The sequence below is a fragment of the Mauremys reevesii genome, linkage group 1 (genome assembly GCF_016161935.1).
Source record: "Mauremys reevesii isolate NIE-2019 linkage group 1, ASM1616193v1, whole genome shotgun sequence".
Classification (NCBI taxonomy): domain Eukaryota; kingdom Metazoa; phylum Chordata; order Testudines; family Geoemydidae; genus Mauremys; species Mauremys reevesii.
In genome coordinates this window covers 318,772,352-318,788,187 of record NC_052623.1, presented here as the reverse complement: position 1 = coordinate 318,788,187, position 15,836 = coordinate 318,772,352, and the positions used below count along the sequence as shown (strand labels likewise).

At 42.2% G+C, this 15,836-nt stretch overlaps 1 protein-coding gene across 1 annotated transcript in view; it reads left to right on the top strand.

Annotated features, from left to right (window-relative positions):
- Positions 1-4,621: 4,621 nt before the first annotated feature.
- SLC13A1 (solute carrier family 13 member 1) overlaps positions 4,622-15,836 on the top strand; it is a 55,245-nt gene continuing 44,030 nt past the window's right edge. Inside the window, exon 1 of the mRNA XM_039488312.1 lies at positions 4,622-4,720. Within this exon, the coding sequence (XP_039344246.1) occupies positions 4,622-4,720 (99 nt within the window). The remainder of the gene's footprint in view (positions 4,721-15,836) is intronic.

Sequence of the window (15,836 nt, the reverse complement as noted above, 5' to 3'; positions counted from 1 at the left end):
ATTCTTCAGTGCAGCCCCTAGAAGGTGGGCTGTGGAGAATGCTGCACCCAGGGCAGCCCGGAAGGAAGCCTGCTGACCAGAAAAGGAATGGGTGGTACCTGCAAGAGCCAAGCAGGAACCATCGAATCTCACAGTGATGAATCACAGCATAGGGCACGTGGGCACACACTTTTTAACAACGCTGTTAAGCAACTCACAACTTTATAAAAGGAGATTTGTAAAAAACAAACACAAAATCATAAAGGTCTAAAAGCAGGTTTCTTCACTAATGTAAAACATCCATTGAATCCAATGGGAGTTGTGTGAATAAGGTGAGGAGGATTTAGCTGTAAAGGATAAGTGCATCCAGGGGAATCTGGGTAACCACCTGCAATAAGAACACTATTAGGTACATATCACACAGAAAGAGAAATGGTGTCGAGGATTTAATAAAAAAAAATGGAGGAAAAGTGGGGTTAGGATTATCAGTGTTTGTCAGCTGTAGCCTATGATCACCCGGCATTGTAGTGCATCCACAAAGTAACACCATGCAGTCTTAGGCTTGTGTTGTCATGAAGGACATTGGCTGATATATAATAGTTTAGGAATACTCCATCTGTGTTAATTCAGAGACTGTATGTGACCAGGTCAGGGGAAATGTTTACTGTGTGACTATTGAGAACTAGATGATATGGAATGATTATTTTAATGGCAGGACTGTTACTCTAGCACGAAGACCACACAGGCTATGTCTACGCTGATGTACACATTTGAGTACTGGACCACGTACATGCTCACGCACATTCCCCTTACCCACTGCAAGTGTCTACCTTATGCTATGCTGCACATGAGTTTAACACTGTATATACATGCATACCCGCATCCACTCTGCCAGTATTGTTATCACCACTGAAATTGTATGGTGTATCCCAGGATTCTGTGCAGACAGGGAGACGTTCTAGGAGCCACTTTCCTATGCGGTGTTGATGCTGTCCCTTGCAATCAAATATTTGCTGATGGCAGTTCCTGATGACTTTGCCTCTCACTGTAATTCCCTGCTAAACTGGGTGGACGAAATGCAGAAATGGGATGATGGTCTGTTTCTGCAACTGCTTCTTATCGTGGGACAAATGGTTACAGAGTGGAGTAAGTGGATGGAATTTGGGCTGAATTTTCTGGCATGTTGAAGATGGATAACTAGGAGGGTCAATGACAACTCATTCAGCTCACATGGAAAAGGATATGGCGAATCCCAGTATTGCCACAGTATGCCCATCGCTTCTGGTGCAGGAGAACCAGCATGGTGTGGTGGGATCACATCATTCTGGAAACTTGGGATGAGTAGCAGTGGTGTCAGCACTTCCCAGTGAGGAAACAGAGCTTCATAGTGTGGTGAAGTCCCATGGGCTTGCTGAGTAATCACAGTTGGTGGACAGGGGGCTTGTAGCCCCTGGTCTAAAGGTGGGAGAATCGCATGATTCCAACCCAGAGACGTGAATGCTCAAGGCCTGAGCCCTGAGGGTGAGTGCACTCCGACTTATAAAGGGGGTCAGAGATACATCTAACCCCCAACCATGACCATATTATCCGGGCATGAGAGGAATTCCATGCCTGCAAAACTTAAAAAGGAGCTTTTACACTGGCTGGAGTGGCTCACAACTGTGAGTGCCTACCTCAGGGCAGACTGCCAGAAAACAGGGCAGATACCCCCAAGCTGGTGATGTGTTCTATAATTAGATTTCACCAAGCCTGTAACAAATGTGAACTCCTGGATCACTCTACGGTTTTACCATGGAGTCACAGACAGTCCCCTTTGCCTCTCCAGTCTATCTTGCCACCCAGACAAACTGGACTTTGTGATAAAAGGTCATTTAAACCAAAAATCACATCACATTTAGATATCTCTCAGTCCCAAGAGACCAGTCACTTACCCCAAGACAATGCTGGCAGCCAATGCTGTAGTAAACTAGCTAAAGGTTTATTAGCTAAGAAAAGAAAAGGAGAGTTATTGAGAGGTTAAAGCAGGTAAAATATATGTATAGGTGAGTCTCGGTTTATAATTCCAAATAGTAGCAGAGATGTAATAATCTGCCAGTTTCCCAAAAGTCTCTCGGGGCTACTCAGAATAACTCAGGGGATCTCCATCTTCTCGTTCAGTTATTCCACCATTAGACTCCAAACAGTCTAAAGAGGATGAATCTTTCTTTGAATCCATATTTATGTCTCTCACAGAAGACAAGCTGACATGGGCTTTACCCACGTGAACTTTTCCTTTGCATGCGGAATGCATTTTGAGTCTCTGACCTCAGGTCATCACCACAATGGCCATTTGCTTTGGACTTAGCACTTTTTCAAATAAAGTCCTTCATTAGCATTCCCCAAGGATTCTTTGATGTCTGAGTTATTTAGTTACAGGGATATTTACAATGTGGATGTTTGGTATTACATTATGACAGGAACAGATAAGTGAAAACAATGCATGTAACATCCCATTAGTTTTATGAAGTTGAAACACCCAAAACACTAATTGTGTTGATCCATACTAATACACAAGTGAATTGACCTCAGTACATTCTGACATGACGTGGTCAGCCAGCTTCACAGGAGCTATATAATGTGTTATAATCAATAGCTCACAAAGCTTTCCCTCTCCTTCCTACTGTAAGATTTTAAAAGTGAAAATGTTTTGTTAATGAACTATGCTACAAGAACACTGTTCTGGAATATATTGGATGCAAGCCAACTATTTTACAGTCAGCAATAGAGGCCATAGCTAAGCGCCAAATATAAGTGGTTTTCCCTCACTTTATGGACAAGTGGATCACAGGGTCACATGAAGAAAATGGGGCTTCATGTGGTTTCTGTGAGCTGCTTCTTCAAAGGCTGCCAGTGGACTCTCCTATGCTGCTATCTCTTTCTCAGCTGCTTTGCAGCTCTTGAATGTAAGTTCAGTCACATGGAACAGCTAGAAAGAAAAATAGAAAATTACAGTCTACTAGCAACCCTAAGAAACTCAAGCTAAAGAGATCATAGGAATCTGTAAATGTTTTAGTAGCACCTCTGCTGAGACCTAAACCTGTGTTTTCGTCTCCAGATTCCTAAATCACATTTTATTAAAATCTTATAGAGTTGTTTCTTCCAGTTGTTCTGCATGTTAGCTTTTATTTTTATTTATTGGTTTAACTTTATTGTTTTGCAATCTAATTGCATTTTCCATGATGGAATTCTGCTAGGGTCAGCAGTGATAATTAATCGGGAGGGAATCAGAAAAAGGGAAAATGATAAAAGTGTAGGTTTGAAGTGCATCAGATTGCATCCCCCTTAGTAGGTATGTGAGTACGTATGTCTTAAATCCTGCAGCTGCTCAGAGAGTCATTTCTGACCCCATATTGCTTATGAGTTCAGAAAAGGGAGCTCTTGAATACGTGGAAAGAAAAGTGGATAGTACTGTCTGCCACTCCAGTGGCTAAATCCTATTGATGTCATGGTCTTTGCCCAATATCCATTGCTTCTGACCCTCCCTTTGCTGTTCAGAGAACTGACTCCTCATCAGGGCCCAGCACATTGCCATCTCCTCTTTACATCCCCACTAATTTGATGGGAGGCATCATGGGCATCAATGAAGTGGGAGACATCCTGGCTCTGCTACTCATCTGCTGTGCAGCCTCAAGCGAGTCCCTCTACCTCTCTGTTTCCTCCTCTGTAAAAGGGAGATAATGATATTTACCTTCCTTGGTGATCTACAGATGAAAACTGCTATTTAAGGGCTGAATATTAGTAAATTCCAGCTGTCAATCACTCTGTGCAGCAAGTCGAGGAAATTAAAATGGATCGGTGGCAGTGGGAGCCTGGCAAAGCTTTTCTGAGCTGAGTGCATCTCTCACAGCACATACGAGGCCATGGGCCATTACAGTCAGAGATCTGACTTTCACTCCATTCTACTTTACATTTTGTAGGCATGTGCTCTCAATTATGTCTTTCAAAAATGCCAGCTTATGTCGTGTTCATGCTAATGAAATCTTTTTTTTAACTAACAGTAAAGCTGTATTAGAAGTGCCATTGATAGGTAGAGAACTTTCTTCTTCCAGATCACATGTTTTCTGTGAATCTTGTTAGTTCCTGGGCTCCCTTTAAAACAGAGCAGGCTAGGCTTGAGCTTAACGTAAATAAAATGTCAAGCATAGAGATATAACCTGTCTTTGGGTGTGAACTGGCAAGGGGCCACTCCTGTAAGTGTGGGGGTCTTCAATTCCTATTCACGTCAATGGTAGTTAAGAGCTTTCTCAACACCTTGCAGGATCTAGCTTTCTACGCCCTATTCCAGTTATAGGAATATATTATGTATATATTATGGGGGTGGGGGGAGAAGAAGATAGTAATGAGAAAACTACTACACCATAAATGCAGGGCACATTTCTAGCCTTGGGTTTACTGGTGAACACCATTCTTATCTGCCTAGTGGTAGTAAAGACACTAAAACAATAAAGAGAAAGATTTATTTTTAACTTGGCTTGACTAATCAGTCTGTTGCAAAGGCTAAAGGTGATAGTTTAGAGAAATATTAATCAGCGTCAACTATTTATAGGACATCTGATTTTTTTTGGTAGTTTCAACCAGAAAACTGTGCCATCAGCTCTCAGCAATGAAAATTTTCAGTCAGCTTTGGATCTACCGAAGGTTCCTACTGATTCTCTTCACTCCATTGCTTTTACTTCCACTGCCTCTCATCATTCGAACCAAAGTAAGTGAACTGATGTTCTAGGCAATTATTATATACTGTATGTCTGTTAGTTTCCCACATCCTTTCAGAATGGCTAGAGTCTCAGATATGTTTGCATCAGGGATTATTTTCATCACATTGCAGTGTTTTTACAGAAATATATAATGTAAGTTTAATGTAAACAGCAAAGTGACAATTATTTTGGAAACAGTTTATATCTAAGCAGCAATCCTATAGACTAACATATGTTTGCAGATAGCAGTTTGTGTGGATGTGGGTGGTCTCTCTTGCATTCGAAGAAGGGTAGAAGTGGGTATTAGCTCATGCTGCAAAAATCATTCTCTATATAATATAACACAGGATTCTTTGCTGCTTCTACAGAACCAGACTAACACGGCTACCCCTCTGATAGTTTATATCTATTTTCTCAAGCTGAGCTGGCTAAGAGATTTCTCACTAACATTGGGAACTGAACATCCAAATCACATTGCCTGTTCTGAAAATCCCACCCTGTTTGGTTTGTTTTAATTTTGGACACAATGAAGTTGCTCAATCTATTTGCAGTATATTTTACAGTATAGATGAACTAAAAAGGAAATATGGGGTTTTGCCCTTTATTTTGTTTCTTCCTGATGTATAAAGGAGATCTCTGTGTTTCATTTTTTTTAAAAGGAAGGTTCTGCTTCTTCTTTACCTTAGAAATATCAGGAATATCAATTTTCTTGTCTAACCCAGCGGTCTCTTTGGAAGACTGGAGAACTGGAGTAGGAGCTGTTGCATTCCTTATTTGAATAGGATGGACTGGTGAAAAATTGTTTCACTGGCCTGTCCCAAAACATTAAGTACAGATCTGAGCTATTCCACAAAATCTGCAGCTGACCACATTCCCTAGTCCCTCCTTGCTGCACTCATGGGCCTAAGCCCAGGTTCCTGCAGCCCAAAGCAGAGATGAAGAGGTTTGCTACAGAGCAAGTGCTACTGCTCCACTTGACAGGCTTCATTGGCTCATATGTGTAGAAAGAAGAAAAGAGAAGAATTTGATCTTAGACCTGGGCAGGCTGGACATGTCTTCCTATAAAAGTGGAATTCCTTATGTTTGTCCATTGCTCTAGTTACATTTAACCAACTTTTCCCTTCAATTGGTATCTTTTCCCCTGCTCTGCACTTGTTCTCAAGTGTGTCTGCCTGAATCTTTCAGATGAAATTTGCGGCAACTATTTTTAAAGGGAAAAAAATGCTTTGTGTAATCTAACAGCGAAAGCCAAATTTACACTTAAGAAAATGTCCAGTTGTTGCACATAAGATCAGTGCTTTAGATTACAGTCTTTGCATTTACTGAGCATCTAACACCCAACTGAATTTGTCCCTCTGTGGAAAACAATAACATGTTTATTATTTGTGAAATGTGGCCATTCTTGTGTAATCAAGACATTTGTTAGAAGTCAATAATGTTAATGAAAAGATTTTTTCTCTGAGCAGTAAAGTGATCTGAATTTTATGGGTATGCTAAATGTATTCTTAATCAGTCCATCTGTCACTAATCAAAGCAGCAATGTATTGATCTGAATTGTTTCTTGACCTCCATCAAAGCAGCATGTTCTAGGAAGGAAAGTATGTCTTTCGAGGTTCAAAATGTATTAACTGAGACACTGCTTTAAAATGCAAGAGACAGCAATAGAGAAATGGAAACATGGGGCCAACTTCTCTGCTGGTATAAGCTGGCACAGATCCAATTACTTCAGTGGAGCAGCACTCATTTGCACCAGCAGAGAATTTGGCCCATGGCCCAAACCACTGGATCCAATTCAAGCCAACAACTTTGGGTTAAATTAAGAGTCTCTGTTTGAATGTCAGAGGGGTAGCCATGTTAGTCTGGTTCTGTAGAAGCAGCAAAGAATCCTGTGGCACCTTATAGACTAACAGACGTTTTGTTTGAATATGTTTGAATATGTCAGTATTAAAAGTGAGATTTAAAGAGTGCAAAGGTACAAGCAGAAAAGGGGGCCCTAAACCTTCCGTGCTTTTGCACACTTGCCCAGAGGCCAGTGGCAATGTGTCCGGGGAATGCAGAGAGTCCAGGTGGGTAGCATTGCCAGCCAGAGGCACTGGAACTAGGGGGGCTGAAGATACGGCAGCACTCGAATGCATGTTTTCCTTCACATACGGGGTTTACAGTTTTGTTCAATGTCTTTTAGCATCCTCATTATAAAAAATCTTCCAGAGTCTCCGCTGCCAGCAGTGTTGCTATGCAAGAGGGATGAGGAGGGGGCGGGTGTGTCCGGAGTAGTATATTCCCTCTCCACCACCCGGCTGAGCTGGCCAGTTGCTGTCAGGACTTAAAGCACCTAATGGTAGTTGGAATGATAGCAATTTGCTAGCAACCATTTTTAAAGTTTAAAAAAAAACACCACACCATGTTTCAGCTAATCTTAACTGCAAGAGCTGAGATTTATATTAAAGAAAACATCTAATTGTTGCGTCATCACTGCTGATGCTAATGGGCATCCTTCCTGCCAGGCTGTTTTAGGAAGCCAAAGTCTTCCCAGACATGCACACTCAGTCAGCTTTCCTCCTCTGACAGAGGGCTCACTGCTAGGAATGGAGCACACTGGTAGGGCAGTATGATGAAGCTTGCAGGCTGCTGCCCGTACTGTACCTATATGGTGGGTTAAAAGGAGGGCTTCAAGCAATCCAGAACACTTTTATTTTTAAGTTTTGTTTATGGCATAAGCTTCCCTTTTCTCCCAGGATGAGTTAGTTGCAGGAGGTAGAGGGAGAAGGTTAAAAATTTCAAGCAATAAAGCGGATATATGAATGCACTTAATAAATTTCATTCATTTAAAAGCTCTGGAATTAAGAGATGTATAATATGGTCTGGGACACAGAGAACTGATTCTTATAAATATGCTGGGTTTTTTTAATAGTTTCTTATAAGAAGGCTTCTCTGTAATGTATTTGGAAAATGAATATATGAAAGAGCTAATCAAGAGTCTATGACTACAGTAGTTTTACCATAACACAAAAAGCTATATTACAAGAACATTTTTAAGACTGCAAAGTCGCGCACTCAGAAGGTAGAAAATGACAGAATTAAGATTGCCCATGCAACCTTAATGGGCCCCCCTTGTGTGTATGCATTATGATATAGATTTTACATGATCACATATTATTTTTTCCTTAGGACCCCTCCTCAATCAGTGGAAGGTGCTCACTAAGTGAGCGGGTTTCAATGGTTTGTTTTCTTCTCATTGTTCAAGGCCTTATTTACTGCACTCAATACAAACCCTGCTCTGAAGACAGAGTTATTAGTTTCCTCATGGACTTTTCTGTAGTCTCATCACTGTGGAATGTTCAACGTGCAGCTCTTATCTACTTCAGTCAAAGCTGTGAATGCTCAGAATTTATGCAAATTAGACTCCTGGATCTCAAGTCAGGTATCCAGAAAATGAGGAACACACAATTAGTGACCACCTGTGAAAAGTTTAGTTTAAGTGACTTGCCCAGCATCACTTACAAATTCTGTGGCAGAGGAAGGGATAGACTCCAGTTCTCCAGGGCAGAATTCCACTGCCTTGACCAGAAGGCATTCCTTTTTCATACTTCAATCCCTGCCTCATTCACTACACACCTTCTGACTTCTGCAACCAACAAAACAGAGGTCCTACAGACAACAGTCTCTTTCACTACGCTTCCCTGATTCATCCTCAGAGCAGTTCTATCCTGTACATTGAAAGAGCCGGGGGTCCTAGGAAAAATATGTGATCCTGTCATTTAAAACTGTATCATAATGCATATGCACAAGGGGAGGGGGAAAATTAAGGTTGCATGGGCAACCTTAATTTTGACATTTCCTAACTTCTGAATACTTGAACTTTGCATTTTTAATAATGTTCTTTTAATATAGTTTTTTGTGTGCAATTTCCTAGGTTTCTAAAAAAGCAAACTGAAAAAACAAACAAACAGAAATTCCATTATGTGGCATTATGTTGACACCCACATGGGTCATCAGCAGTGTTGGAACCTTTAGATCCACCACTCAGATCTCTGCCACTTGAACTAACTGAGGAAAAAAAGGTTACCAGAATTTATTAACATTGGCAAAGCAATGTATTTTCACCAGCATTATTCTTGTAAACAGCTAAACTGCTTTGGCTGCAACTATTCAAGAAAGATCAAATGGAAAATGACCTAGCATTATCCTAGAATGGAAAATTTCAGTAATTAAAGTTTGGCACAGTAATAAGCAACTGAAAACAAGGTCTTATAATGGGAAATGTTGAGCAACCTTAATAAAAAGCAGTGAATTTTGTAACCTTAATAAAAAGCATCCCTGCCTACAATAAACAGACTTATCTATAGCTCATTTCCTAGTCATTTATGAGTTCTTGTCAGAGATAGTGGCTTCCATATTGTGACATTGTGGTACAATGAATTCTGGAAGGCAGCCAGAATTCTCCTTGGTCAACATATACTTTCCTCAGGGCCCAGAGAATATGGCTGTGCAACAACATAAATTGATGCATAATTGTTCTTCTTTTTAAACTACCCAGGTAATTTTTCTCCAGAATCTACATTTTTCAAAAATGGCTTTATCGCCTATGATTGTGAAAACAACCTTCAACATATTACATTAATTTATGTTAAATTAATTAATATCAGAATTTGCACCATTTTACTTAAAATAACTCTTTAGAGGTGTGAACTGCCCCATTCAGGTCATGTCTTGAATTATCATCGAGCAGGTGTATTTCTAGTGGGGTTCTGTAAAGATAGGTTTTTGCCCTTCTGCTAGTTAACATTTTTATCAGTGACCTGGAAGAAAACATAAAATCATTACTGATAAAGTTTGCAGATGACATTAAAAATTGGGGAAGTGGCAAATAATGAAGAGGACAGGCCATTGATGCAGAGCGACCTGCATCATTTAGTAAAAGTGGACACAACCAAACAATATGAATTTTCATGTGGCTAGATGTAAATGTAGCCATCGAGGAACAAAGAATGTAGGCCATATTACAAGATGAGGGACTCTATCCTGGGAAGCAGTGACTCTGAAAAAGATTTGGGGGTCGCGGTGGATAATAAGCTGAACATGAGCTCCCACTGTGACACTGTGGCGAAAAGGCCTAATGAAATCCTGGGATGCATAAGCAATGGATTCTCAATTAGGAGTAGAGAGGTTATTTTACCTCTATATTTGGCACTGGTGCGACCGCTGCTGGAATACTGTGTCCAATTCTGGTGCTCACAATTCAAGAATGATGTTGATAAATTGGAGAGGGTTTAGAGAAGAGCCATTAGAACGATTAAAGGATTAGAAAACATGCCTTATAGTGATGGGCTTAAAGAGTTCAATCTATACAGTGTAACAAAGAGAGAGATGAGAAGTCACTTGATTACTGTCTATAAGTACCTGTATGAGGAATAAATATTTAATAATGGGCTCTTCAATCTAGCAGAGAAAGGTATGACATGATCCAATGGCTGAAAGTTGAAGCTAGACAAATTCAAACTGGAAATAAGGTGTAAATTTTTAACTGTGAAAGTAATTAATCATTGGAACAATTTACCAAGGGTCATGGTGGATCCTCCATTACTGGCAATTTTTAAATCAGGACTGGATGTTTTCCTAAAAAATATGCGCCAGGAATTTTTTCGGGGAAGTGCTATGGCCTGTGTTATACAGGACGTCAAACTAGATAATCATTTCTGGGCTTGGAATTTATGAATCTATGAAGTCTCAACTCTGAAGTCTCATGATAAGTTAAATATTGGTAATGCTTTCACTGCTGATCCTTTTAGCAGAAAAATCCATCTGGTCCCTCTGTATTGGATGAAGTAAGGTGTAGTTTTGTTGGGTTGACGAATGAAAAATTAAATCCTGCATCCACTCCCAAATTTAGGCCCCTATTCAGCAAGGTACTTAAGAGCATGCGTAACTTTAAACTCGTGCATAGTTCCATTGATTGCAATAAGTTAATTTAAGCATGCACTCAATTATCTTACTGAATCAGGATTTTAAAGAGCAGATGCACCCATTTGCCCATATCAAAGGCTTCAGTTGCTTTGCAGTTACAAAAACAAAACCTTCCCACATCTCCCTGAGTGTCAGAAGCCTCAGCTATCACCTCTCCAGCTGTTAAAACCCCTAAATTCCCACCAGCACTTTTGATAATGCTGCCATGCATTTTTTCAATACAAAAATCTGCAGGATGCAGATACATGCCTAGGATTACCTTCAGCCAATTATTATTACCCCATAGTGTTTTGCATAACTTTACAAGATGTCAATTTCTTAATATTTTTCTTTCTGCCTGCTAACAGACTAAAAAGCAAACTGTTCTTGTGTGCAAGACTGAAGTTCAGAGCAAATGCTAAATCACTGCACTTGTTGAACATATGAGAATTTTAGGACAAAATCCTGTCCTTATCTGAGGGAGCTGAGGTGAGGAAGCAGAGCACTGTTGATCATAATACATCCAATACAAAAGCTACAAAAGCAGTTCCTGGGCAGGATTGCTCAGTGCCCCCTTCTGCTGCTGCCATCATCATCCTCTGGGCACCAGGGCCTACCCCTGCTTGTCTAACTCACTCAAGTGAGTACTCTGGAACTTCACTTCAGGGGTACTACTTATGTAAGGGGAGTTAGCCTTATGTGTTTAAGTTATGCTTTCTGTTCACTTGTTGGAATTATGCTGTAAGCTCTTCAAGAAAGGGACTGCGTCTTCACTACATTGGTGAAGCAGATGTACAGTTCTGGCACTGATCTGAATAATAAAATAATTATAATAATAATAATGATAAAAGAAGAACGTATTGCAATATCTGAAAGTACTTGCATGGTGTAAAGAAGACTGTATCTTGTATCCAAGTGTCGGGCCAAGTGTAGGCCAGGGTATGTAGACTCTGAGTCTGACTCTCATTTGCAGTAAGGCCCCTTTACACCACTCTGGCTGTGTAAATAGAATCTAAAGTGGGGAGTAAATATAACGAGTCATAATATTTGTATAGCAGTGGCAGACCTTACGACAGTCCTGGGTTTTGCAGGACTATCCCGCTTTGACACCCCCACCCCCCAGACTCTCTGAAGTGGAACATTCCTGTAATCAGAGCCACCCAAGATGGTGGGGGAATGGGGCAATTTGCTCTGGGACCCTCTGTGACATTCTATATCTTTGGGGAGCGTCCTAGAACCCCCATATTCCTCTTTTTTATATAATCATGATCTTACATATAAAGCATGCCTTGTAAGGTATCAGGAGGAAGGTTATGATCTGCTGAGCATCATTTCTCTATCCGTATATGTATATCATTAGTGCATATGAAGTTATGAGAAATGTGTTGTACGGTGGTCACTAAAACATGCTGTAAATTGGGGAATCAGCCAGCTATTACCTCCCGCGAGGCAACAGCAAGGAAAGTAGCCAACATCCGGGCAGGGTGTCAATCAACCCACCAACAACCATTGTCCAGCAAGGGAGCCTCAATGCAATGACTCACCTGCATGAGGCCACACCAGGGGATTTGCTCAATCTTTCCTGGAGACTCAGCAATGCCCCAGACATGCCTGGAATTGTGCTCCCCAAGCACATAGAACTGAGTATATAAAAGAGACACAGTGGCCATATGCTGGGCCTTTCTCATTCACCCACCTACGTTGCAAGCAATGAGGACACGCTGAAGGCTCCAACTGAGGGGACTGGCCCAGATTTCAAGGCTGAAATCTGTATATTAAGGACTGAAATATCCAGTGGGGTGAGAAAAACTGCTTAGTCTAGTTGTTGCCCAGTCTAATCGGGTTGAGAGTTTAGACTGCGTGCTTATATTTTATTTCTTTTGGTAACTAACTCTGACTTCTTGCCTATTGCTTAATATCACTTAAAATCTACCTTTTGTAGTCAATAAACTTCTTTAACTTTTTATCTTTACCTGTGAGTTTGCCTGAAGTGTGTGGCAAATCTGCTCAGGTTTTGCAAAGGCTGGTGTATACCCACTTTCCATTGAAGAAGTGGTAAACCAATTGATACATTTTTTACTGCTCATCTTCAGCAGTGCAAGACAGTATATTCCTGAGGTACAGTGCTGGGAGCTGGGGGGGATTTGGCTCTGGTTCCTTTCCCTGTGTGATTGATGAGTGGCTCTGGGAGCATTAATGCAATCTAGCTGGGGGTGGGGACTCCACATGCTATTGTGCTGTGTGATCACAGCTCCTGGAGAGGTTTGCTACTGGTCACTAGCAAAGCACTGTGAGAGACAGCTCAGGCTGGAGAGAATTTAGGGGGCACAGTGGTCTCACAGTCCCAGGCTGCACCCCAGGGATCCCATCCCATTAAAGATGGTCCCCAAACCAAGTGGCATTGTGACCTGGCCCACAGGGTAGCAGCACCACTCAGGTTTGGCCCAGCTGCCCTTCCATCATTGTCTATGGTGAAGTTGATGGGCCAAATCTGAGTGGTGCTGCATCTTGCTTTAGCCCCTTGAAATGTTGGGAGATATACAGTAGTGACAAGGTGCCCCCCTCATGGGCCAGAGCCCCATTATGCTAGGCACAGAACAAGAAGAAACTCCCTGCCCTGGAGAGTTTTCAATCTAAGCAACAATCTACATTTACAGTCTCAGTAAATGCAATTTTACCCACTTTAAGGGACTTTGTACTTCCCGTGTAGGGCAAGGGGCCCAAGTGTAAACAAGAATCAGGCCCTCTGACTTCAATGATTAAAAAAGTTAAATAAAATCCTGATCTGCATTGACCCGTGTCTTCAATTTCAGGCCAGCTTACCTACATTTTAGTATTATAAATAAATGTCATATAAAGATACCATATCAAGTCCACAAGGGTGACCTACAAATATAGTGAAAGGTTATAGAAGGGATCATTTTTTGATTTTTTTACTTAAAATAAATGTATTATGTCATTTCAGGCCAGTAACTTCTGAAGCCTGGTCTACACTAGGCGTTTAAATCGGTTTTAGGAGCGTAAAACCGATTTAACGCCAAAACCGTCCACACTAGGAGGCACCTTATATCGATTTTAATGGCTCTTTAAACCGGTTTCTGTACTCCTCCCTAACAAGAGGAGTAGCGCTAGTATCGGTATTACCATATTGGATTAGGGTTAGTGTGGCCGCTGATCGAAGGTATTGGCCTCCGGGCGGTATCCCACAGTGCACCACTGACCGCTCTGGACAGCAATCTGAACTCGGATGCAGTGGCCAGGTAGAAAGGAAAAGCCCCGTGAACTTTTGAATATTTCCTGTTTGCCCAGCATGGAGCTCCGATCAGCACGTGTGGCAATGCAGTTAAAAATCAAAATAAAGAAAGAGCTCCCGCATGGACCATGCAGACGTGATCACTGTAAGGGCAGGCAAATCTGTTCTATCAGCGCTCCGTTACAGAAGACGAAATTCAAAATCATTTTTTTAAAATCTCCAGACGCCATAGCAGGGGCTCAGCGCACTGCTGCGTGACAAGCGTAACGGAAAGCCAAAGAATCAAATGGACGCTCATGGACTGGAGGACTCAAGCTATCCCACAGTTCCTGCAGTCTCTGAAAAGCATTTGCATTCTTGGCTGAGCTCCAAATGCTTCTAGGGTCAAACACCGTGTCCGCGGTGGGTCAGGGCATAGCTCGGCAATTTACGCACCCCCCCCCACCCACCCCCAGAAGTGAAAGGGAAAACAATCCTCTCTTGACTCTTTAACATGTCACCCTATCTTTACTGAATGCTGCAGATAGATGTGATGCTGCAGCACTCAACACCAACATCCTTGCTCCCCCTGCCATGGGTGTCTGATGGTGCAATAAGACTGGTACCCGTCCTCATCATCAGCCTATTGGCACATGCGGCAGTGCAAAAGGACTGGTAACCATGCTGACTAGCATCAGTTAGGTCAATCAAGGGCGCCTGGCCCTAATTTTTCCTGGCAGATGGTGCAGTATGGCTGATAACCATCGTCGTCATAGCAACAGGGGGCTGAGCTCCTTCAGCCCCCACCCTTCATGTGTAAAGAAAAGATTCAATTGCCCCTGGACTAGCAGAGGGATGCTGGGCTCCTCTCCTCCACACTCCTTACTGTCCTGTCTGGACTATCATAGCAGCTGGAGGCTGCCTTCCACTCATTTCTCACTAAGAAGTCACTGTGTCTTATTCCTGCATTCTTTATTACTTCATCACACAAGTGGGGGGACAATGCTACAGTAGCCCAGGAAGGCTGGGGGAAGAATGGAATCAACAGGTGGGGTTGTTGCAGGAGCACCCCCTGTGAATAGCATACAGCTCATAATTTCTGCTGGATCTGACACAGAGCAGCTGTGCTCTCTGGTTCTATGATACAGTAGTTCTCTAGTACACTTGCCCAAATTCTAGACAGGACTGATTCTATTTTTAGATACCAAAAAGGAGGGATTGACTCAGGGAGTCATTCCCAATTTTGGCTTTTGCGCCCCTGGCTAAGAGCAGCCAGGGGCATATATGACAGCAACAGATGGAGCAGTGCAAAAGGACTGGTAACCATGCCCATCTTTTTACCAATTTATGGATTGGTAGATGGTGCAGTATGGCTGATAACCATCTCTGCTGTCATGCAAAAGCAAAAGCATGCTGCTGTGTAGCGCTGCTGAATCGCCTCTGTCAGCGGCATCTAGTACACATACGGTGACAGTCACAAAAGGCAAAACAGGCTCCATGATTGCCATGCTATGGCATCTGCCAGGGCAATCCAGGGAAAAAAGCCGCGAAATGCTTGTCTGCCATTGCTTTCCCAGAGGAAGGAGTGACTGACGACATTTACCCAGAACCACCCGCGACAATTATTTTTACCCCATCAGGCACTGGGATCGCAACCCGGAAATTCCAAGGGGCGGGGGAGGCTGCGGGAACTATGGGATAGCTACGGGATAGCTACCCACAGTGCAACGCTCCAGAAATCGACGCTAGCCTCGGACCATGGACGCACACCACCGATTTAATGTGTTTAGTGTGGCCGCGCGCACTCAATTTTATAAAATCTGTTTTACAAAACCGGTTTATGCAAATTCGGAATAGTCCAGTAGTGTAGACGTACCCTGAGGCTTGAATGGCTTCTGGTATGCCAATTCCACATAGGCAGAACAATCACACTGGATAAAGGCAGTGAT